This window comes from Phalacrocorax carbo, chromosome 8, assembly GCF_963921805.1.
Source record: "Phalacrocorax carbo chromosome 8, bPhaCar2.1, whole genome shotgun sequence".
Taxonomy (NCBI): domain Eukaryota; kingdom Metazoa; phylum Chordata; class Aves; order Suliformes; family Phalacrocoracidae; genus Phalacrocorax; species Phalacrocorax carbo.
In genome coordinates, this window is record NC_087520.1 from 13508428 (window position 1) to 13534267 (window position 25840).

At 43.6% G+C, this 25840-nt stretch overlaps 1 protein-coding gene across 3 annotated transcripts in view; it reads left to right on the forward strand.

The window, feature by feature from the left end:
* Positions 1-25840, forward strand: part of LOC104049877 (protocadherin alpha-C2) — a 94527-nt gene that overhangs the window by 7935 nt on the left and 60752 nt on the right. Inside the window, exon 1 of one of the 3 annotated variants that reach the window (XM_064458810.1) lies at positions 5246-8459. The exons of the other annotated variants lie outside the window; for them this stretch is intronic. Coding sequence (XP_064314880.1) covers positions 6048-8459 — 2412 coding nt within the window. The 5' untranslated portion in view covers positions 5246-6047. Of the gene's footprint in view, positions 1-5245; positions 8460-25840 lie in introns of those variants that run through there. 3 annotated transcript variants of the gene reach the window in all.

Genomic DNA, 25840 nt, shown 5'->3' on the forward strand with positions numbered 1-25840 from the left:
CAGGAGTGGGTTATCTCCCTCTGATCAATAGAAAAATATGAGCGCGTCCCACGAATTTCTCTCTCCTTTCTGCATCTATTTTAGATCCCTCAGCGTGGGCTTTACATTTGAGTTCTACGTGTATTTGCTGGGGATTTGTGTTTCTAGTCTCCTTTGATCATGTCCCATAGCTGATCGAGCAGAAAGGGAGTAGGTCTTTACCTCTTAAGTGCGCGTGAACTACCTTCGCTTGTGAGTAGCAAGGCTTATCCCAGAGCTGTAGAGCCGTGAGTTTCTTCCCTTCGTTCACATGAATGTGACAGAAGGCAGGAACAACAAAACGCAGTCTCCTAAAGGAGAATCTTCTGGTTAAGATAAGAAGGTTTAACTCTTCTAATAAGAGTTATAACTCTTCTTCTGTAGAAGAGGATGGAAAAACACAGCACTTGCGCACAGCTGTGGGAAGCAACTCATTTCCTTGGGCTATGATTAAGGGCGATGCAGAGTTTCTTAATGCCGATCATTTGGGGCAGGGGAGGCTTTGGCTTCCGTATGGTTTCTCTTGGTTTCTCTGACTGCAGTAATGAATTGAAGATCTGAACGGGATTTGTTACAGACGTGCACTGTCAGGAAATTTTTCGGTATTGCTTTTAGAAACATAATGTAGTCTTAACTTCAGCAACAGAGCTCGTGGCTGCTTTGACTTCGTTAGCATGCTCTGGGCAGGAGCCGTTAATACAAGGCGCTAGAACACTCAGTCTTGAATAAAAGATAACAATGTCGCGCAGGGCTGTCAGTCTCTGCAAACCCAGGCTCTCATTCCTTCTTCGTGTTGTTTTGGAGAATGACACGGGTTAGCAGCGATGTTACCAGGCACAATGCAATCGTGGCAGCCGAGGCAGGGCTTGCAGACCGGGTGCGCTGTAGAGCGCTTCGGCGGGCGGCTCTGGGAGCGGGAAGGGAGGCGGAGCCGAGGCTGCAGCGCCCGCACCGCCGTGGCGGCCGGAAGCTGTTTTGCAGCCTCACAAGTGGGGATTTTATAGGCAGGGAAATTAAATGCCCGGCACGGCTGCCGGAGGAATCGCGAGGGACGATGGGTGCTCGGCTCGGAGCTGCTCTGCCGCACGAGCGGGACCGCTCCCCTGTACCAGCTGTCGCTGGTGTCCCCCCGGCATCTTCTTCCAAGCCCGGTGGTCTCTAACTGGGGGTAAATAGACCTGTCTCCGCCTTCGTGTTCAAGGAGTGGGTTCTTGCCGACGATATCGCAAATAGCACGTTGTGAGTCCGTATTTCTGTGGCTTGATGTGGGTAGTGAGGATTTCCGTGGGGTTCGCTGAAATCTAGAAATCCTTTGCTTTTACGAGATTGTTCTCGCGGGCTCCTTTTAGTGATTTCTACTCCCGATGTCCCCACGTAGCATCTGCGAGCTCCCATGGCTTGTCGAATGGCATCGTGACATCGCCAGCAGTCACAGCCTGCCTCCGCGGAGCAGGGGGTCGGAGCTGGAGGAACAAGAGCGGATCAGCCCGGCGCTGCGGCCAACAGCAGAGCTGCTCTGCCGCTCCTTTCGCCGGGGAGGCTGAGGGTGAGCCCGCGAGGCGGGGGCTGAGGCTGCCATGGGGACAGTTCCCACAGGGGACAGCGCGGGCTGCCTGCCGCGCTGGGTCCCGAGCAGGAGGATCCCAGTGTTTCGGGTCGTTGGGGGTGTCACCGCCCTTGCGCTTCTCTCTGCCCGGAGGAGCCCATGGGTGAAAGGCACTAGCGGGGTCCCTGCGCCTCCGTTGGCGGCTCCGCGCTGGCGATTTGGGCTCGGTCCGAGAAGCAGCTCCTGCTTCTGGCTCTGGTGTTCCTCGGTGAGCAGGCAGACCCTATTTACTATCGGGGTCCCGTCAGTGTACGAGCTTTTCACGTGCTCCTTTCCGGGTAGAGATGAGGGCTGGGGCTGCCGGTCGGTCTGGAGACAGCTGCCGGCGTGGAGAACGGATTCAGCCTCTTCTTCTGTCTCCCGCTGAAGCATTGTGACCTAATTTAGCACCACTGGGGCCCCGCGGTTCTGGTGGGCGCACCCGGGTTTTTCCCAAGTCTCAGTACCGAGCGGGAGGTGTCCTGCAAACCTCCGCCGAAGGCACCGCTCCGCGTCTGCACTGTCTCTGATGCATTGCCCGCGGAAACAGCGTCCTAAAATAATCGCTGACGTAGACTATGACGTTCAAACACGAGTGACGAGTGGCCTTTCGTGTGGTGCAGCCATGAGCTCCACAGCCCCGAGGTATACCGGTTTTACTATTCACTTTTTCTGTTGTTTTGGTTTTTTTTTTTCTTTGCTCCCTTAGCAGTTTCTTCTGGCCGCTACCATTGCTCCAAGCACAACGTGCACGGCTGGACTAATGACGTCTTATTGCCGGAAAAGCGGATGATTGTTTGAAAATATAAGACGGGGCGGGAGAAAGAGTACGTAAGAGATGGTCGGGGCTCGGAGGCGGCGTAAATGCAGCACTGCAACCGCCTGTCGGGCGGAGGGACGTGAAGAAAGCGCTCTGCGAGCACGTCGGGGAGTAGGACATGATGAGAGGGGTTGTGTAGCAGTGAGTGAGAGGTCCCGGAGACAGAGGTCCCGGACCATGCCCTCGGGATCGCAGAGCTGAATTCCTCGGCGACTTGGGTTAAACCGGCTTTAAGAATGGGTCAAGCCGAAGGAAAGGAATTGGGAACGGTTTGGAGGTTGCAGATTGAAGGCAAACGTGAGATCAAAGACGAGGGTTTTAAAAAAAGTGGTTACATTATCTAGTGTGATACCACGGGAAGTGTCTACATTAAAGGTGTTTCATACGACTGATGTGCAAATAACGTAATTAGGGTAAGCGTTCTGAGGTGGAGAGGAGACCTTTGAGACTTGAAACCCAAAGAGGCATTAGGTGGAAGGTCGGCCAAACAAGAGTGAGAGTGGAGAAACTGAGCTTAAAGGCACCCTTGAAACCCCCGGGGGAGCTGGATGTGGGAGGCAGAGAACGAACAGGCAGGGAGGAACGGGTCTCAGGCTCTGCTGAGCAGAGCAGTGGCTTTGCACAAAGGGCAAAGCTGGATTCTGCCCCCATGGCACAACGCTGTTAGTCCCTTCACGGCAGGAGTGGCTATGGTGTAACTGGCCCTGGATATTTCATATTACCAAGCACTGGATTTTGGCCGTGGCCCAGAGCAGTCTACCTGAGTGGTGTGTGGATCAGGCACTTATCCAGGCTGGACTGGGAATACATTGCAGTAGGAGCTGGGTGTTGAGATGGTGCCAGCAACATGCATATTCTGGCGAGTGAAGCTGCCTGACTGATGGGGACATCGCTGTCCGCAGCAGAGTGTGGAAAAGGACAATCGGACAATGGATGCCAAAATACTAAAGCAGGGTTGTAAGGTTTGAAAATGTTTTTAAAAAGAAACAGAATCGAAGGCAGGTTCCCTTAGAGCCCTGTAAACAAGCATTAGGCAATGCTACAAAGTTAAAGAGATGTAGCAGAAAGCTGCAGAAGTTACTTCACTGTTAAATGAGTAGTAAATGACTGAATTAAAGACAAAATCGGTGTAGGCTGACAGATGTTTCTCAAAATGTGAGTACATCTTGGAAAGAGGCAAATGTACAATTACTTTGACTGATTTTGGCCATTGTTCATTAATAATTTTCTGCTAGCACTGCTGGTATTTCAGGCACCAGTATGCATAACCACAGCTTGTTATTCCAATATTAACATTTTAAGAAAATCTGCCTTTGAGTAGGTTTATCTGTTCAACAGGAGGATCTTGGGCCCAAAATTATTGGGTTTCTTAATTGCAAACCCAGTCACAGACGGGTGAGTAAAGTCTGTTTTACCTATGTGTGCACCTGGGACACCAACACCCATCTGCCCTAGCCTTCCCAGATGCACAGATTTATCTTTGCCAGAGGCCAAAGTTAAGGGAAATTAATCTGTCTTTTCTGTGACTTTAATAGGTGTTATTGCATTAGTTCAGGGTGTTTATAATGACTGGGCACCACTACAGAGCAGTAGAACTAACAACATTTTCATATATTGTAGATGACATCATATCTTGGCAGAAGAGGGTTCTAGGGCAAACCTGGGGTGGGGGGAGTCTCGATGACAATTTTATGGTGACTAGGTGGGAATTGGGGATTTCTGCAGTTAGCAATCAAGAAAAAAAAAAAAAGGTAACCAGCGTACCATAAATACTTACATTGTATACTCCGTGCAATGGTCCACTGAACAAATTTACATAGTATGTGAATTAAGGTGGATGCGCACCAGCTCTGCAGCTCCTGCACTCAGCCCCACCCCCAGCCGCTCCAATGGGTGGTGCAGCGTCAACGCAACAGAAGTAAAAGGCAACATTCGGATACTGCCAGGGATGCCGGAGTCAAAAAAATAATGATATCCGCAGATACGTGTGCTGCGGCTGACCAAGGCAAGATAGAAATTTCACCGGGAGGTTTTGCTGAGTTGTGAGGATGCAAACAGATGTATCGTGGTTTGTTTTTATTGTTTTGGTGTTGTTTTTTTTTTTTTAATTTAGTGTACATCTTTTGGCTTTGCTCCCGGTTTTCTCCTATTTTGAAAGGCCCTGATACTATGTATAATTGAAAAGTTCTTTTTTACTTGCCTGGAAATTCTCAGCTGCATAAAGAAACACAATGAATTCAAGAAGGGTTAAGATCTGTCCTTGTCGCACATTTATAGCCTCTTGCTTTTGGTCGATCAGCATCTCGTGATAATAATCTCTCACAGAAGGAAACTGGAAATGGAGGAGGCCAGAGGGGTTGTCAGGGCTTGAGGCACATCTGTGTGAATTGCTGCCGAAGGTCATTCCAGGAAGGTTTTCCAGGAGGGTATTTTGAAATGTTTTCTGCCCTCTCTTACCTGCTTAGGGGGTAGTTGCTAACTGTGCCCTTGGCGCAGAAAGTCGGGGAAGTGGAGAGCTTTGATCCCTCCACGCACCCCCTTCTCCCTCTCCACCAGTGATCTGCTGTCTCTGTGTGTTATCGGTTCGTCTCTCCCCACATTTCCTGGGCATGTCCTATATGCAAGACCTCTCTGGCGCCGATATTTACTTTTCTACAAGTAATTGCACAGCTGCAGCTTCCCACTTTCACCCGCCCGCCCGAGCAATCCCCATCCTGCTTTGGTGGGCTGGATGGGAGGTTGTCTGTGGCTGCGGGGGTGATCGGGTTTACCTTGTCCAGAAGGAGAAGAAGAAAGGAGGCTTCTTCTTTTTTTCTTCCCCCCCCCCCTTCCTTTCTCTTCTTTTCTCTTCCTTTCTCTCTCTCTTTTTTTTTTTTTTTTTAAGTTTAACAGGGGTAGATTCGACTGCCTCCTTTAACTGTGCTCTTAAAACCCCTCTGGGAAATGTTGTGCTTAGCCGGAGCCTGCCTGGACTGTGCTGACCCATGTTTAGCCCATGCCTGTCACTTCTCATACTCGTTTCTCTTCCACCACGGTACTCTGACAGCGTGCGGCAGCGCATCCTCTCGCTGCTGCTCCTGCCAGAAGCCGAGAAAGGGAAGCGCGGGGGGGTGGGTGAGTGATGTCTGCCTTGCGTCTCTTCTTCAGCGAAACGCACCCATGCCGCGGACTCGGGGGCCAGGACCCCGCCCCCCCGGATTTCCGTCGGGCGTTAAAAGAAAACACAAAACAAAACACAAAAAAAAGAAAAAAGGAGGGGGTGGAAGAAGCCGCCGGCCGGCGGGGCGGCTGCGGCGGGGGCAGCGCAGCCCTCTCCTCAGGCGGCCTCTAGGGGGCGCTGCCGCCGCCGCCGCGCGGGATCCCGCCGCGCCGGTCACAGCGAGCGGCGGCGGCGGGCGCAGCGGAGCGGAGCTGCCGCCTCTCCCCGCACGGCTGCCGGCGGCGCAGGGAGCGGAGCCGCCGTGGCGTAGGGGCGCCTCCCGCGCCTGCAGCGAACTTCTCGCCTTGCCGCCGGTGCGCTCTGGTGCCCGTTCGCTTTGCGCTGGGAACTTCGGGGGTTGGCTGAAATTCTGGATTATGTTCCTGCTGAGCCGGTCTGCGGGGAGCTGAGCCAGGGGAGGAAGAATGCGGGTCTATTTAATGGTCTTCTGCTTTATTTGCTGCACCGCGAACGGGCAAGTAGTGTATTCCGTCGCTGAGGAAACAGAGCGTGGAGCGTCTGTTGGGAACATAGCAAAGGATTTAGGAATAGATGCAGCTACACTTTCAGCTCGGAAATTCCGCATGATCACCGGTTCAAGTAAGCAATATTTTAATATAAATGCAAGCACGGGGGCTTTGTCTGTTAACGACCCCATAGACAGAGAGCAGCTTTGTGAATTAAAGTCTGTCTGTCTTCTGAATTATGAACTCGTGTTAGAAAACCCTCTAGAACTTTATAGGATGGAATTTAAAGTCTTGGACATAAATGACAATTCCCCCAGCTTTCCCTTAAGTGAATATCATATAAACGTGCCTGAGTTCCTGTCACCTGGGACACGGTTTACACTCCCCAATGCCCAAGATTTTGATGAAGGTACCAACGGTGTCCAGAATTACACACTGAGCCCTGATGAACATTTCCATTTGGAAATGGAGACACGCGGAGATGGGAGTAAATATCCTGATTTGGTGCTGAAGAAAGCCTTAGACAGGGAGCAGCAAGCCACTCACAGACTTGTCCTTACAGCCAAAGATGGTGGGGATCCTCCAAAATCCAGTGATGTCCCAGTCATTGTGACTGTGCTGGATACCAATGACAATGCACCACAATTTGAGCACTCAGTCTACAGGGCGAGTATCTTGGAAAACTCCCCCGCTGGCACTTTGGTAGTACAAGTGCATGCCACAGACTTGGATGAAGGCCCAAATGGTGAGGTCAGGTATTCATTTAGCAATACTACTTCTGCTGATCTACAGCAAATGTTCTTAATTCACCCACACACTGGGGAGGTGACAGTCAATGGCATTTTAGCTGTTCAGAGACCTCTCCTTGAGATGCTTGTTGAGGCAAGGGATAACGGGGCATTTGGCATGTCCAGCACAGCTAAGCTGCTGGTGGAAATCACTGATGTGAACAATCATGGCCCAGAGATAACAATTACATCCCTTACCAGTCCCATTTCTGAGGATGCTGTTCCTGGCACAGTGATAGCTCTGCTGAGTATTATGGATAAGGACCCTGGGGAGAATGGGAAAGTAACCTGCCAGATCCCTGATAACCTTCCTTTCAAGTTAAAGCCTTCCCTTGAAAACTACTACAGCCTGGTCACCAGTGGGCTTCTGGACCGAGAGCTGATCAGTGGGTACAACATCACCATTACTGCCACAGACTTGGGTTCTCCACCCATCACCACTCAGAAGACCCTTTGGTTGCAGATTTCTGATGTGAACGATAACCCCCCAGTCTTCAGTGCAGACACATTTGATGTGTTTGTGGAGGAGAACAATCCACTTGGTGCTTTTCTCCACCAGGTCTCAGCATCTGACCCTGATATGGGGGAGAACGGACGGGTCTCTTACGTGCTCAGGAATTCCACAGTTGCAGGCAGTGCCCTGGCCAGCCTTCTGTCTGTGAGCTTGGCTAACGGAAGCATCTATGCAAAACGTGCCTTTGATTTTGAGCATCTTAGAAGCTTCTATTTCCAAGTGGAAGCCAAGGACAATGGGTCACCAGCCTTGAGTGCTGCCGTAACTGTGAATGTTTACATCTCAGACCAGAATGACAATGCCCCAGCCATCCTGTACCCCATCAGCCAGAATGGCTCAGTAGCTGTGGAAGTTGTACCCCGACTGGCTGATGAGGACTACCTGGTGACCAAAGTAGTGGCGGATGATGAAGACAATGCGCAGAATGCCTGGCTTTCCTACCACCTTGCCCATTCCTCTGACTCCACCCTGTTCCACTTGGCACCACACTCTGGTGAGTTGCGCACCACGCGCTCCATGCGCTCCACTGACTTCCTCAAGCACAAGGTGGTTGTGGTGGTGCGGGACCATGGGGACCCACCACTCTCCTCTAGTGTAACAGTGGGCATCCTGCTGGCTGACACCCTACCTCAAGCACTGCCAGACTTTGATGACAGTGGGGAGCCACCACCACTGCTCAACACTACAAACATCTACTTGATCATTTCCCTTGCCTGTGTCTCCTGCATCTTTGCAGCATTCCTCCTTTTTCTTGCCATTGTGCACCTGTGCCGCTGCTGGACTTGCTGCAGCAGCTGCTGCTGCCCAGCTGATGAGTATAAAAAGTACCGCTATAGTGTGCATATGCTTCCCAGCTCCCACCTCCCACTGGACATGCTGGAGGTCACTGGTGTGGGTAAACTGACTCATACATACTTGTACAGGGCATCTGTAGGTCTTGGGCCTAGTAGGAACAGCATCCCAAAAGGTGATGCTGGGAACATTCCCAGTGGCTCAAGGTTACAAGTGCCAGGACACTGCATCCAAGTGCAGCAGGTTCAAAGTGATCGGCTGAGTGCTGTCCTTGTGGTAAGTACTTCTTCCTTTCACTTTTTTTTCTTCCCAGGCACATGGCCTTGTGTCTATACTGGATTGCTGTCAGTGTGAAAGAAGGTACTGAGGGTATTTTCAGGACAGCAGGTGTCATTTCATGGCACCTGGAGGAAACTTCAGTTCCATTTATACCTTTCCTAAAGCCAAGATCTATTTGGGTGAAATATGGTCTGGGATGACAAAAGTGATTTTTTTCCCCCCACAAACATTTAGGACCTTCAGACATACCTGAAGGTAAAGGTGATGAAAGTGAAAGCTAAATACCTTGCAAGCCGAGCCATTGTCTTCCGATAGCTAAGTAGGGGCATGGTAAGAGTCCATGCAAGTTTCTGATCCATGGGTGGTTCTAATCTATGCTGTATGGAGCCTGTGATATATTTTTTTTATTATTATTCTTTATTTTCCCCTCCCCCAGTTCCTGAGATTTTTTCATTGAGGGGTGAGTAGTTTGCTGAGCCAAGGTGCTGGTTTACAATGCCCAAGGTAAGCCTATGATGGAGTAGCAAGAATTCAATATCTAACATCCCTTTAGGAAATGTAATTTGTAGTGCTCATCTCTCTTTCCAAGCAATCCAGAGGTTGTGTGAATCTCAGATAATTATCCTCTGAGGCTCTGGCCAAGCTGGTTTCTTGTCAATAGTGTGACGGGTGACTTTGCAGGAGAAAATATCTTACTTTGACCGCAGTTTAGGGCTACAAGGTAGGATGTGTCTGTGGGTCTGATCTGCTAGTTGTTGCTGTGTCACTTGTCCAAGATTCAGTTTTCTTATATGCAAAGTAATGCTGGTTGTATTTTAATAGGTGCTGTGAGTTGCCTTTATATTTTTCTGAAGTTTTCAGATATTTTGCCTGCAGACTGTCAAATTTCCTTAGTATGCATAACAGTAGCTAACCGCTGTTGGCTCTGTCCAGACCAGTACTCTGTAGTAAGAGCCATTCCAGATGTTTCTAAGGCAAATATAAGAACCGATGTTAGACAGGCATGGGATAATCTGCTTCCTGCAGTTGTTTTTATCCTTATTCACAATTATTAGAGGTTGTCCTAAGTCTGTAACCATTATGTTTATTTTAATTTTTAAAAATAATTATTGTAACTTTAAAAACATGTAAATGGCCAGCCCCTTTTCGGACCTTGATATAAGGGTAGCTTCAGCAACTTCTTTGGATAATCAAATGTATATTCAGCTATATAGCACTTCCTTTTATAACTCTTTAACTTCCAAGTAGTGATTTTTAGTAAGTTTTCTCTTGTCCTAGTAAAGATTCCTGATTTGCTCTTAACTATGGAATTAATTTATCATGACTTCTCTTATTTGTCTGTTGGCAAGGTGAAATTGGGTTGTGTGTTTTTTTTCCCCTCTCACTCTTTTCTGAACACCTTTTCCACATAATTCTTACTGACAAGGAAATATATTTTCTCATATATTTGTTATTTGATCTACTCATGATGGTTTACCTAGTATTTAATCAAAGTCATAATCAGTTTTAAGTTCTGTTCTCTGTAGTGGCAGTGGGTTGTACATGTCATGGGTCTCTTACTATGCAAAGGGAGGGTTGGAATAAATATTGCAAAAGCAGAAGTGTCAGCGTCTTTTAGTAAGAAATTGTAGAGTCCAGAAAAAAAGCAGTGGCAGTGCATAAAGAAGAATTTGTACCTAATGCATTGGTGTACTTTGGGAATATAACTGACTATTTTGAGCATCTGAAAAAAAAAGGCTGAGTTAGAACCTTTGTAATGAGGAGTTAAAAACTCTTGACAGTCTCTTAACTCAGAAGGTGTCTGCAAGAACCCTGATAGTGACTTGGGGGTGTATCCTTGGCTGGGGAGTAGTTCCTAATTAAAAAACTTCTATAACAAAGGTAATATAAAAAACCCTGGCACTGCTAATTGTGATGTTCCTGTTGAGCAAGATCTTGAAACTCAGGTTATCAACACATTACTGGACTGAATAATAGTAAAAATGCAAAAGTATCCCTGATCTCCATAATTAGCACAACCAAAATGTGTCTCATTACATCTCACTGTATTTCATTCATTCAGGTAAATTTTTTAATTTGACGCCTTTTTAGGAGCCTTTGATGGTGGGCAAAATAAATCCCAGGTGTCACCTTTGGCAATTTTATTTTCTTAGCTCCTAATATGCGGCAATGGGTAACCATAGCTGTGACCTACATGGGAAGTCCAAAGGCTGTGCATTAACTGAGCTGAGTAGAGAAGCAGAGGCAGAGACTGTGAAAACTTATCTACCCTTCGAAACAAAAGGATGTCAGTTATTACTAATTTGGTGCTGATGATTCCAGTGGCTAGTATACTGGAGAATCAACTACATATATGCATATATATGCATGTCTATGTATAGAATTCACATATTTCTTGCAAAATTTGCAAGTTTTTAAAATGGCATTCATATTCAAATAATCAGGAATGTGCAGAAGCTGCAGTTTCTGTACTTTAACATCTGTGCATGCTTTAGATTCACCAAGATTTAAAATAAAGTATAGTTTATATTAGAGATGCTTCAAAAATATCTGACGTAGGAAAGGGAACTGTCACTTATTCTTGAAAACTTCTTATTCCTTAGTCCAAATCCCTGTGGACTTCAATATGATTTCTATGCAGAAAGATCACAGTCACTTTATTAGTGAGGAATATTTTTACTCATTTTATACTAAAATGAGCAGATTATAATTATTCTGTGTTTAACAGTAGAAATTTCAGTAAAAAAACTAAAATTTAAGTTTGGGTGTTGACTAAGTTTTGTCTTTAAATGTTTTCAAACTGAGCCAATTGGAGTGAAATATATAAACATATATGACTCTTTGAACTTCTGAGGAGGGATCATTGTATTGCTCCCCAAGAATATGAATGTAACAAAAAGAAGGCATCAAATATTTAAAAGGCACTGGGAGCAACTCCAAAATTGTAATTTTAGCAGAACTTAAATATCCTTGATTATTTTAATGTTCTAGTTGAGAGGGGAATTACAGCCTTTAGTATGTGGAAGATAGAAAAAATGTCTACATATATGAAAAGTTAATTGAAATCCCAGAAGTTAAATGTATTTTCAAAATTCAGGTTAACTTCTATGATTCTATTCTTTGTATTGATGTGCTTGATAGGCTTGAATGTTTTTTACGTATGCAGATGCATGACACCATTTTGTGATTTTATATGTTCTGTTTAGGTTAAAGCTAAAAATATAACTATGTTTGGCCATAATAGCAGTATAGTAAACTGTAATTGTATCTCTCAGTATTTTGCTGTGTCTTTCTGCAATGTAGCATTAGTGACAGCTAAGTGAAAAGCATGTTACACTGCTACGCTACTGTGCTGTATTAGAGGCAAAGGCACTGGTGGGATTACTAAAGTAAGCAGTAGGTCACTGAGTATTTCTGGGATCATGATGTGACCATGGATTGTTATGGTTCTTTTTTTTGCTTGTGTTGTCCATTGTACTGCTTAAAAGGCCTGTAATATATTTCTTTGTTCAGAGTGTAGTGGCCTCTCTGATATGACATTCAATATTTAGGTTATATCCAAAAATAGAGACAGATCTAGCAATGGAGACTATTTCTTGCTAAACTGTAATAGGAGTGGAATCATTTTACGCAACATGGCATGCATTTCCAATGACAAAAATGGATGCACTTACATTGAGACAGTGGCATGCAATCTCGGCTGAACTGCTGCAGGCTATGCATCAGTGGCTTACTCGCGCAAGTAAAGACCAGCCATGTGTGCAAGCCCTCCCTGCATCTCGTACTCATGGGACCATCCCCCATAACATAGGTAAATATAAGTGTGAAGCACCTTCCCATTTTTTTCTGTCTGTGCTGATAACATGCCCAGAACCAGCAGTCTTATACCCAATTTGTAATAATTCAGTTAAGTAGGCAAATTTCTTGGCTACACAAGTTACTCTTGGGGTCAGTCCAAGAAAATCCTAGAAGGAGTGATGATCAAAGAAAATTCAGCAAGGGAAACTGCTGTAGATATCCCATTTTCTGACTGCTCCAATTACCTTTTGCAAAGAAGGATGCAGTTCCAGTGCTCAACAGAGCACTGTGCCCATGAAAGGCTACAAATTCCTGGGCTGAAGTTTTGCTTGTCTGATGTCTGTCTTGGAGTATTATTTTTAGAGGTAGTGGAAGGGAGAGTGACAGAAGGAGTAGCTTGAGACAAAAGGCTTGAGGGGATGTGAAAAGTGATGTGACTGTGATTGGAGATGTGCATGGCAAAGGCAATGATGGGCAGGGAAGGATGAGGTTGGATGGTGACCTGGGCTGAAGTAGGGTAGAAGTGAGTAGTAATTCTTGTATGAAAGCATAAATCAAGAAAACGCAGTTTGGATCAAGTCCAGCCCTTTCCTGTATCAACCACCATTTAAGCTTAAATATTAAAATTCAAAGATTTAAGCTTTAATTGTAAAAACCCCTAATTTTAATTGCAAAATTCACTAGGTTGTGCCCATTATTCCTATTGGAAAGTTATTCTCTAAGACTTTGAAACCCTTTTTTAATATCCTGTCAACAGTTTTTTTGCTGTAAATTTGTACATATTTGTTCTTGTGCCAGCAATCTCCTTTTAGGATAAGGATTTCTCTTTCTTCTTTGGTGCTTGCTTTCTTCATAGTTTAGAGAGCAACCACACCTTTTCTTAGGCTTTGTTTGAATAATCTAAACAAGTCAACCTCCTTCAGTCTTTTTTTCTAAGATCACCTCAGCACTTGTCTGATCATGCTAATATCTGTTTTCTGCAACTGTTCTTCCTTTGTGGACATATAATTATTGCAAATATGTGATCAGAATTATATATAATATTTCAGACGAGGGGCCTCCTATGCAGTGATAGGGATACTTCCCTGTCCAGGGGATAGGGAATACATCATCTGATACATCTTGGGATGGCAGTTACCTTCTCCGTAGTTGTAATATGTTGATTGATCAGTCATGTAAGTATTATTGCAGAATTTCTTTGGGGTAGACGTGGATGGGGGAAGGTTGGTTCCCAAGATGGTGGTTCTTCTGCCTAAATTCATGCATCTAAATTCTTGATGTTTGAACCTTAGATGTTAAAAAGTCATAGCCACCTGCTGAGAGCAACTCATCCTGTTCATCTTAAACATAAGAATTTAGACATAGTCCAGACATAGTGCTGAGACTAGATGCACAGCTTTGAAATGAGAGAAACTAGCTGATATAAGTAGTATGTTATGGGTGTCTGCACTTTGGGTTATTAGATGTCATCAATCTCTGTGACAGGTGTCAAGTTGTTCATGCAGTGAATGATGCCGTATCATTGTCTTCCTCAACTGTTTTTAGAACAGCCCAACTTGTGACATTGTTAAACTTTTCAGTGTAGTGCTGTATTGAATGCTTTACTGAAATCAGAATAGATGAGATGAATTTCAGTTCGTGTTTTCATTCAAGAGAATTGAAGACCAGTCTAGCAAACAGCTGAGTTTGAAAAATTTATAAGAATGTTTCTTCCTTTTCAGTGTATCTTCATTTGTCACTTTTTCCTTCCTCCAGATTTTTATCCAAACAGGAAAGCTAGTGGGCTTGTGGTCACACAGGCTGGATTTTACCATTCTACATTACTGGCAATGCAGCTACTTTTCTCCAGTCTGATCATTCTACTCCAGACTTGACAGTTTTATCTTTAAAAAACACCAAAAAAACCCCAAACCAAAACAAACCATCCTCAGCTCTACAATTCTATTTGTCAGTTCTTCTAGAAATCTGTGATGAAAATCAGGTAGTGGGGATTTAAGGATGCTGAAGGATGCTGCATTTTACTTCTGTCTTTCTGCAGATCAATCAACAGCAATTTCTGTTCCCTCAGAGTAATTTGTCACATAGTCAACGTTACACTCAAGATATTCAAAGTAGAGCAAAATATAGATTTATTATTGTAAGATGAGACAGTGTCTCAAGGGGGTGATCGGTGTGCATATTTTTGTACTATTGGCCTGTGTATCCTCTGTATCCTGTAGGAGAGAGGCTGCTGGTCTTTAGTGTGGCCCAATATAACAGTACTCATGCTATGTATTTTTAGGATTACAGTTAGCTTGTTTCAATGTGTTGAAAGGAATTCTGCTAAGAGTGACTTGCTGAGGACTGTTTGAAGTCACAATTAATAAAATAGCAATAAAATAGCAACAAAATCCAACACCAGAACTGAAAAGGGAGGCAAGCAGGCACATGGGCATTAAGATATTGAGATTTGTAAGGCAGGGGCAGGACAGGGCAGGGTCCTGAAAAGGGCAGGGCAACAGCTCAGAGATTTGATCCTGTCAGAGTCATTTAGAGAACAACAGCAAATATGACAAATATGGCAAGTGTAAATTAAGTATCAGAGAAAGAATGTACATTAAGAAACAAAGAAAAGGTTTGTACTCTCTAGTCTTTGAGCAGTTTCTTTAAGGAAAACGAACACACTTTTGATCTTCAGATTGCTTCTTTTCCAAAGGAATGATTTTTATATTTTAATCTATTATTTTTTCTGTCTCTTCCTGGGCTTGTCCCAGCCTGATGGGTCTTTACTCCTTGACACCTCATTTAGCAGCTTTTAATTTCTTTCTTGTTCTACAAAGGCTACCTTCTCAAAGTCAAACATCTTTACACAGTTGGTCTGCAACATCAGCATTTATGGTGTTCATTCATGACACCTGAGGCTGTTGGTTCCAAAAACTTCTGTGCTGTTCCTCATCCTTTTCCAATTCATTTGTAGGGTGCAGAAGCTGAGCAAGGAAGTTCTACAGCTGAATGGGCTCTTCATCTTTTGAACTACATAGCTGTTTCCTATGTGTCTTGGGAATGTATTTTAGATAGTTATTAGACTCTGCTTTCTAGCCAATAGTTTTATGGAGATTGGCACAATATCCTTATGGTTAAAGCAGTTTTCATTGCATGGTATTAAATTCACAGGGTTGCAATCAGACCTATAGTATTAAGACATGAATACATTTCAATATAAGCCTGATTTCAGTCTTCTAACTTTGTGAGACTCCGCGAATCCCCGTACAAGAGAGATGGAGCTACTGGAGACAGTCCAGTGAAGGGCCACTAAGAAAACTAAGGGACTGGACCATCTCTCATATGAGGAAAGGCTGAGAGAGCTGGGACTGTTTTGCCCAGAGAAGAGAAGGCTCAAGGTGGGAATCTCATTAATGTACGTAAATATTTGAAGGGAAGCTGTAACAAAGACAGAGCCAGGCTCTTTTCAGTGGTGCCCAGTAAGAGGAAAAGCAGAGGTTCTGTCTAAGCATAAGGAAACATTTTTAAATTTTTTTTTTTTTTTTAACTGTGAGGATGCCAAGCACTGGCACAGATTTCCTGGGGAGGTTGTGGGGTCTCCATCCTTGGAGACATTCAGACATGGTCCCAGACAACATGCTTTAGTTGGCCCTGCTTGAGCAGTGGGGTTGGATGAGATGACCTCCGGAGGTCCCTTCCAACCTCAATCAGTCTGTGATTCTGTGTTGTCCTTAATGGAGAAGTGTGCTGGGTGTGCCCTGCATTAGAGTTGTGTGGTGACAATGGAGAAAAGATGCGACTTCTGGGATGCAAAATATATCCTCTAGTAGGTTTCCATTGGATAAAATACTCTTGGGTGGTTCCTGGGGGAGAGGGTGTTGCTGGGCTACAAATGTGAGATAAATGTTGCTGAAGTGTGAGTAAATGCCTGAGGATCACAAAGATTGCAGAGGGCTGGTTTTTGGTTTGTTTGTGTGGAGTTTTTTGTGGTTTTTTTTCTTCAGACTTAACAAGTTTAAGCCTTTGGTTAATAATAATTAGGATAATAATAACTAAATTAGGCCATTTTAAAGTTATGGGAATTAACAAAACCGTTGGGTTTCATATTTTTGCCTACACTATGGACCAAGTGTGCTGGTCTATGAAAAGCAATGTTCCTGGGCATTTATTGCTCAGTCAAAATTATCGTAGTGGAGATTAGGGGAGGTGAGGAGAATGTGTTAATGTAACAACAGTTTTTGGCAACTGGGTCCTCTGTGAGAGGATGATCTATTCATAGGATCCACCATGCCAAGGAAACCATGCCGTCTGAAACATCACACTTCATAGACTTGGATGAGAGTCAAGTTTTGTTTGTGTGTACTTTGGGGAATCTTTTTTAGACAGAAAATGTAAAAAAATTCCACCAGAACAAAACCCCAAACCCTCTCTTATGTGTTTGCTCAGGGAGACCTTTTCTGTGTTTTTCATTTTTACTTGTCTTAGGGTACCAAAGATACCAAGAACTCAAAACATCTGGCATTTGGTTAGGCCTAAAAGATCTGCAGAATTTGAGTTTTGTTTAGTAGAAAATGGGAAATTTATGAATGCTGATAAACGCCAATAAAAACACTACTCAGGATAATTGATGATTTGAATGTTCAGTGACCAAATCTTATGAAAGGCCATGGATTTTGCAAAGAGCACAATGCTAAAGGTGCTGAAACAGGACTGACTTAATATTTTGTAAACCCAGTGATCCCTGCAACCCATGCTGAGGTGGTCTTGGGTTTTTTTTTCCTTTTAAGGTTTTCAGATTTGTAGCCTGAATTCCATTTGCTTGCATTACCCGTTCTTCCCATACCCTTCACACCACCAGACCCCAAAAAGAAAAAACGTCTAGGCAAATTTATTAAAATAATCTTGATTCTGCTCTGTATGTCAGCCTGCTATTTATCTCCAGTAGTTATACATAATGAGAAAATTTGTAATATTTCAGGAGCCATTAAAATGTGGTGTTGTAAATGAATTTTTTCTGTTGACATAGTTTTCTTCTTTGAATAATTCATGTCTTGTGGTGCATAGCCTATATCAATTCTATTGTCTCCCTCTATATTCCTTCAAGTGAATCCTTTACTTGTTGGGCTTTTTCTGTTATTGTTGTTGGTTTTTTGTTGTTGTTGGTTTTGTTGTTTGTTTTTTTGGGGGGGGAGGGGGGAGCATGGGGGAGGGGAGCAATCATGAATACCCTGAAGATAATTGAACTCTAAAGCTATTTGTTCTCAATATAGTATTGATAGGAAGGAAATCTGGTGGAAAAAGGAAGTGGTTTCTTCCTTCCAGTCAGAGGAAATATAACTGACTGTCACCTTGTCTCACCCTTTTTGGGTTGGTGAAGTAAAATCACCCTAGTAAATGACTTGTCTAATCTGAGTGGCCAGCTGGAATGCTTTCAAATGGTTTTTGGTTGTTGGTTTAGGACTGCTATTTGCACTTTCATCTTTAATTTTATTATGTATTTGTCTAGGGATTAGAATTAGTGAGTTCCTGTCTTCTCTTTTACAACATCACGCTTCTTTACAAGGTATTCAGTCTCTTTAATGCATCTCACCTTATTTGTAAAACTACAAGAAAAATGAACCTGACCTAATGCAGAACATGGAAAGATGCCAGCCTGATCATGATCAGACCACAGCTGTAGAATACAAATCCACACTGAAGATTATAATTTTGGAGCTCTTAATCTGGTAAGGCCCTTTACAATAGTAATGTTATGTCTCATGAAAAAGCTTTTCTTCACTGAAGCTGCTCAGACAGGACCTAGATGTTTTGGGGTAAAATCTGAATTGGACTATGGAGCCCTGGAGCTGTAAGTCCCCATTGTATGAATTAATAGCTCATCACTAAGTTGTTCTTTTGTGTATTGTATTATTATCTAGGACATGGGGCCATTGTTGTTTAAACTAGTAAATTTATGTTTTTGGAAAACAGCCAATACTGGAGTTAAACCTATTTGGAGGAAAAAAACCCACCAAACAAAAAATAACATCACACAAAACACATGCACCAAAAAAACCCCACCAAAACACAAAGCAGGAATTAGTAGTTTTCTACTACCTAATAGGCTGGACACAAGGAAGGAATTCTTCCTTGTGAGAGGAACCCAGGGATAGGACCTAGAGAGGTGTTGGAATTCCTGTTCCTGGAAATACTCAAAGCTTGACTGCACAAAGGTCCTGAGCAACCTAATCTACCTGTCAGGTTAGCCCTCCTCCCATTGAGTAGGAGGTGGAAGTAGATGCCTCCTTAGCTCCTGTCCAACCTAATTTTTTTTTCCATGATTCTCTGAAATGTAGCAAAATGTAAACATTTAAAAGTTGTTATAGCCTTTCCAAAAATGATGCTTTATTCAATTTTCAAAAGCTGTACTGGGGTGTTTACAGGGGTTCTGAAATTACTGTATATTTCCCAATAGATGCTCAAATGCCACTGTGAAAGATATGAAAATCATGCCACAACACCTGAATTCCTTCCCTGTCAGATGCACAGCTGGTGGCATCCCCTGTCGTGGATCCTAATGCTGCGTTGTAACCAGCTGTCTCCAGCTGCAAATACAGTGATGATCGTACTCAAGTAGCAGTTTAGCAAGCTCTGCTTTGCCATACAAACATGAGATCAAAACCACACATACCAAGCTTTGGGGAAAGTTTTGATGCCTAAACTTCTGAATGCCATCCTAAATTCTCTTCTGAAAGAATTTTTTTCTGCAATAGAATAGCTATTTTCCTTTTCTAGAAAGCATTTATGCTAATAATTCAGCTCCCACAGGAAGCCTAGATCTTACCTTTATCCTCAGCTACGTATAACTGAGATGTAACTGAGAAGATTTTAATTTTCTTCTCTCTCTCCCCCCTTATAAAATACAAGTTCCTTAGATAAAATATCACCATATAAATTATGAGCCCAGTTGAAACAGCTGTTGGTTGTGTGCACACAGGGTTCTAGCCTAACTGTAAACAGGGAAGAGAAGAGATGCTCCATGGTGTAGTATCCTGATTTAATGGGAAGCTGTGGAAATGGCTTTACTGCAGCTATTAGTTTGTGGTGTACTATATAAGAATCTGTAGCTCAAATCCTACTCTACCTTTCAATTTTCTACTCTTTTTGCTTTGAAATTTACAGGTTCTATTACTCTGTCTTGAACCTATTGGTAACTCTAGCACACAAGTAAAGTAGATGGAAGGGGATTATACACTATCATTGTAGTCTAGTTCACTGATGAAAGCAATGATGAATGTCATCAGGAAGCTGATTAAAGGAAATGTCAGTTTTCATACATGATGCATATTGAATAATTTAATCTTCTACATATGGCCTGATTTGAAAGGATACATTGTGTTAATGTTTTTTGTTTCCCCTGGGTGACGTTTTGTGAACTGTTGAAAACAGTGCTAAAGAGGCAAATTAATGGGGTAGAGATACCTGCCAGATTAGAAATACCAGTAAGATAAAAGAACAAAAGAGAAGGGATGTCTTTTTCTAGTGCACTTAAATGAAACATAATTCTGATTTAATGTAAAATTCAGTTTACTGGAAATCATTGTTAATACTTCAAAATGAACCTGTACTTACCTAGGCCTATGCCTACACTGTATCACTGATACCAGCTGAGTGCTATCTGTGGTGGAGGTAACTGCACCAATACTTCCAAATTGAAATCCTGTAAGGACTGTTTAATTTCTTTTCCCTTCTGCCAGAGAGCAAGGAGGTTTTTGGAATAATTCATAAATCTCGCCTTTAAAATATGGAATGATTATGCCATCCATAAATTTCCTTTGTAATGCCCTTTTGAATGCTTACTTATCTACTTGTAATCAAGATTCTGATTTTATCAGATTTTATTCATTCATTGTACTACTGACCACAAGATTGTTAAAAGTACAAAGTACATGTTGGCTGCAGTGACCATGAGATAGTTGAGTTTATGATATTGTGTGGTAAAAGCAGAGCAACAAGTCGGGTTACAGCCTTGGACTTCAGAAGAGCCAACTTTGGCCTCTTCAAAGACCTGCTAGGAGGAATCCCATGGGCTAGGGCTCTAGAAGGCAGGGGGGTCCAAGAGAGCTGGTGAATATTCAAGGACCACTTCTTCTGAGCTCAGAATTGGTGCATCCCCTAGGAGGAAGAAGTCACACAGAAGACCCAGGAGACCTGGATGAATGAGTGAAGAGCTTCTAGAGAAACTCAAATGGAAGAGGGAGGTTCACAGTATGTGAAAAAAGAGGCTGGCCACTTGGGACGAATATAGGAATGTTGTCAGGGTATGCAGAGATGTGGTGAGGAAGGCCAAGGCCCACTTGGAACTAAATCTGGCAAGGGATGTAAAAGATAACAAGAATACATCGGCAGTAAAAGAAAGACTGGGGATACAGTGGGCCCACTGCTGCAAAAGAAGGGGCACTGGCGATGCAGAATGCAGAGAAGGTGGAGTTACTGAATGCCTTCTTTGCTTCAGCCTTTACTGCTAAGGTTGGCCCTCAGGCATCCCAGCCCCCAGAAGAGGGCGAAAATATCTGGAGAAAGGAAGACTTACCATTGGTTGAGAAGGATTGGGTCAGAGATCACCTATGCAAACTGGATCCTTGCAAATCTGCAGGCCACGATGGGATGCACCCATGAGTGCTGAGTGAGATGGCAGATGTTCTTGCTCAGCCACTCTCCATTATCTTTGAAAGGTCAAGGAGGGCAGAAGAGGTGCCCGAGGACTGGAGGAAAGTAAATGTCACTCCAATCTTCAAAAAGGGCAAGAAGGAGGACCCAGGAAACTATAGGCCAGTCAGCCTCACCTCCATCCCTGGAAAGGTGATGAAGCAGTTAATCCTGGAGGTCATCTCCAGGCATGTAGAGGACAAGAAGGTTATCAGAAGTACTCAACATGGATTCACCAAGGGAAGATCATGCTTGACCAACCTGATAGCCTTCTGTGATGGCATGACTGGCTGGGTCAAAGAAGGGAGAGCAGTGGATGTTGTCTATCTTGACTTCAGTAAAGCATTTGACATTGTCTCCCATAACATCCTCATAGACAAGCTAAGGAAGTGGGGGTTGGATGAGTGGACACTAAGGTGGATAGAGAACTGGCTCAACAACAGAACTCAGAGTGTCGTGATCAATGGAGCAGAGTCTGGATGGAGACCAGTTACTAATGGTGTTCCCCAGGGGTCTGTGCTGGTCCAGTCCTGTTCAAGATATTCATCAATGACCTGGATGATGGGATAGAGTGTAATCTCAACATGTTTTCTGATGATACCTAGCTGGGAGGAGTGGCTGATATGCCGGAAGGCTGTGCTGCCATCCAAGACCTGGACAGGCTGGAGAGGTGGGCCAAGGGGAACCCCATGAAATTCAACAAAAGCAAGTGCAAGGTCCTGCACCTGGAGAGGAACAACCCCATGCACCAGTACAGGTTGGGGGCTGACCTGCTGGAAAGCGGCTCTGTTGAGAAGGACCTGGGAGTGCTGGTGGACAATAAGCTGACCATGAGGCAGCACCGTGCCCTTGTGGCCAAGAAGGCCAACAGTATCCTGGGGTGCATAAAAAGGATTGTGGCCAGCAGGTTGAGGGAGGTTATCCTCCTCCTCTTCTCTGCCCTAGTGAGACCACATTTGGAGTACTGTGTCCGGTTTTGGGCCCCCCAGTTTAAGAAGGATGCAGAACTGCTTGAGCGAATCCAATGGAGAGCTACCAAGGTGATCAGGGGGCTGGAGTATCTCCCTTATGAGGAAAGGCTGAAAGACTTGGGTTTGTTCAGCCTGGAGAAGAAAAGACTGAGGGGGGATTTCATCAATACCTATAAATGTCTAAAGGGTGGGTGTCAGGACGATGAGACTAGGCTCTTTTCAGTAGTGCCTGATGACAGGCCAAGGGCAATGGGCACAAGTTGGAACACAGGAAGTTCCACCTAAACATGAGAAAGAACTTCTTTACTGGGAGGGTGAAAGAACAGTGGAACAGGCTGCCCAGAAAGGTTGTGGAGTGTCCTCCTCTGGAAATATTCAAAACCCACCTGGAAGCACTCATGTGCCCCCTGCTCTAGGTGTACCTCCTCAAGCAGGGGGGTTGGACAAGATGATCTCTAGAGGTCATTTCCAATCCCTACCGTTCTGTGATTCTGTGAAAGAAAGAAACATTTGAGCACCTGTAAACGTGTGTTACCTCACTTCAGAGTCTTAATATCTATTCCCCCACAACCGCAGTGATTCTTATCTGAGATTACACTATTGTAAGACTTATGGAGAAGTTTAACTTTTACACTGGATCTAGTATTCAAGATTAGACAGCTTGCAGGTTTTCAGGACTATCATTGATGCTCTTCTGCCATTACAGAATGGAGATGGTAATTTGTTTAATGGGACAGCACTTACTTCTGGACTTGGAGGACTTTGAGGAGTCTTGAATTCCACCTCATGGCAGTCCAAAACATTGAAAAAGCCCAAGATACCTATAAATGTCCCTATTCCCTCCTAACATGACTTCTGTTCTACAGAATCAGTTAGAAGAGAAGTGACAGAAGAATGGTCTTACAATAGCTATGGTTTGTTTTGTTTAGGTTTTTTTTCCCCTGAAAATATTGCCATATTTTTTCTCATTTGTAAAAAAATAAAAAACAAACAAACAAAAAAAACCAATGAAAAAGAAAACCCCAAACACCAACCAACCCCCACCAGAAAACCAACACCCACCCACCCCACCCTCAAAACCCAAATCAAAACAAAAAACCCAACCACCATTGGCTCTAAATAAATCATGGTCACGGCAAAAGCATTTTTCATGTGCAGTCTGGAAAATCTCCATAACTTGTGGCCATTTAAAATACATTAAAATTTCCAAACAAATATATATTACATTATCTTATATTTAATCTTTCTGTACCAAGAGCTTCCAGCCACCTCCACAGAGGCAGCAGAATTATTATTTTTATCATCTGCAATGCTGTATCGTTAGACTGTTCCAAGTATGTGTTTGGCTGCTGCTAATGCTCAAGCCTGGTTTGCTTCCAATACAGTGGGGAGAATTTTATATATAAAAATGTTCTGCCTGAAAGCCACTTTCTAGTTACTATTATAAGTATCGTTGAGTCACTCAATACCATGCATTTTTAATATAATATTAATTCTTCCAAAAGGAATGTTTTTCAAAAGACTTTCACAGAGGCAAACTGGACAATACTAGTTACTGTATATAGTAGCATCTTGTTTTCAGACTGGATTTCCTTCTGGTAGCAAACCTATATTATTTACATGGGGAATATTTTGCATAAACTAAAGGATAGGTTAAAGTGCTATCTGAAGAGAACTCTGTCACCTCAGTAAGAGCTGGAAGGAAATTCAGCAGTGTGAGCAACTTTCAAATTACTCTTTTTTGTTTAATGAAAGCAATTGCAATTGTATATCTTGGAGCTATGGAATTCTATATTTCCAGCTCTGTCCATTACTGAATGAATGAAAACTACTCAGTGTTTCAGGCTGTGTTCATATCACTGCTTACTATAAAACTGGCCTGATGTTATTCATTATAAAAGCCTCTAGTCTCTCAGCGTGGTAATATGTGTGAACCAGGGGCTGTCTGTTAGAAAAGTTTGACTGGACAGTTTGGTCATTCCTCAGACTGAGGGTAGTGAGAAATATTCTTTTTGCCTATAATAAAAATGTGTCTGATTTTTCCTATAAAAGTCTCGCTGAAGTCTATTTTTGGGAAAAGGACCTGATACTTGTTATGAAGTGGTCTTCGTGTCCTGTTTCATAGCCATTAAGATCTGCTAAGGTTGGATGAGTTACAAGCTTTTGAGAAATTCTTGTTCACTGTACTTGGTAGATGCTTGCAAGAGCTGGGAAGCTCAGTTCCTTCTGACTCCTGGCAGCATAGAGCCAAGCTTCAGCCAAGAGCTGGCAGGACCTTCCTATAATTGCAGTTGTATGATTGTGGCCCAGACCAAAGTTGAGGCTGGGGCTGGAGCTGAGAACAGGTAGGCTGGGAGGAAAAACCCAATGCTGAGTCCAGGACTAGGGTACAGGGAAAAGGAGGGTCCCTAAATTCAGTGCAGATGGTATAGAAATGCATTGCACAGGAGCAGACTAAGTGATCCCATGAGCAGAGCACAGAACTGGGTTGTGGGAGTCAGGTAGGATCTGTTCTTGATTCTCCTGCATGGTCTTGGTGTGTCCTTCTGCCATTGTGAGGAATTTTCCCATTGTAAATTTCTGTCAGTCATACTGACTGCTCCTTTGTGAAGTACTCTGAGATGTTCCAAAGTGAACTACCAAATATAAGCTTAGTGTTGGTGAATATTATGCATTTCAGGAAAGTCAGATGAGAACTGGCAGGAGGAAGAGAGAAAACTGGGAGGTGACTTGGAGATGCTAACAAAGAAACTTGCTGAAGGAAGGAAAGGAAGGTGTGGAACAGGTGGCCAAAAAACCCAAACTAAAACAAAAAAAACCTGGATGAGAATCCACATCCAATAGCAAGTTATGTTAAGAGTTTCATCAAATCAAGAGTAGAAGGTGTATTTGGAGAGCTATTACTATATATTGTCTTCTATTGGAGTGGAAGGAAGGAGGCTTTATGAAGATTTCATTGTCTGATTGCAGTGATATGAGTGGTATGTAGAATTTCAGAAGCAGGGCCGTTTATTTGGACATGAAGATGCTTTGTTTCAGAGAGATTCTAGCAAGACTGGAAAGTGTAAAGGCTTTCATATTGCAGCAGTATAGAAACCAGAAAATAACTCAGTAGTATTCACATTTGGCAGAGTTCCCATTGTAGGTGGTCTTACGTGCCAAGAATTCTTGAATGAAGGACTAAAAAAGAACCAAAAGTCTGTGGTGAAAGTACAATGACAAGATTGATCGCAATGTATGTACAGCAGAAAGATAACTATGGTTGCAGGACTAAGTACTCAAAGGATAGGAATACTGATTGGGTTGTGCCTCCCTGTCCTTCCAAACCTCTTTTTGTCCCTTTCTACTTCCATTTTGTCCTCCCCAGTTCTTGTCCCTCTTTCCTCACCTTCTACTGAGATCTAGTTCTTACTCCCAGGAATGTTTTCAGATTGTACTCTGATTTAAAATATATAAACCCCTGAGAGAGGGACCAGACCCAGTCTCCTGTTCTTCCTGTGCCCTTTCCAGGACACAGAACCAGGCTGCCGTTTTTGATATCATGAACATTGACTTTGTTGGCTGGATACTGGCTCAGTTTCCACAGAAATTCCTCCCCTGACCACTGTAGTAATGGTCTGGGGATTTGGGCGCCTTCTCAGTGGACTGGACTTGAAGACCTCTAAACTTTGTGCCTTCAGCCACTGTTCAGTGTGATAAAGAAACCCAGGAGGAACACTGGTGCTGCAGCTGGACATTATTCTAGTTTTTTTCCTAACCCTGTGGCCAGTAATAGTTTGTATTCCAGATGCTCAATCCTGAAATCTGTCACCAAACAGGACAGTATAAAAATAATATGAAATGAGAGGAATCACACTAAGACATTGCAGGTCTATCTGGTTGTGGAAGTCAATGTTTTGATTAGTACAAGAAGCGGGGATTGATTTCAGTGGGTACATT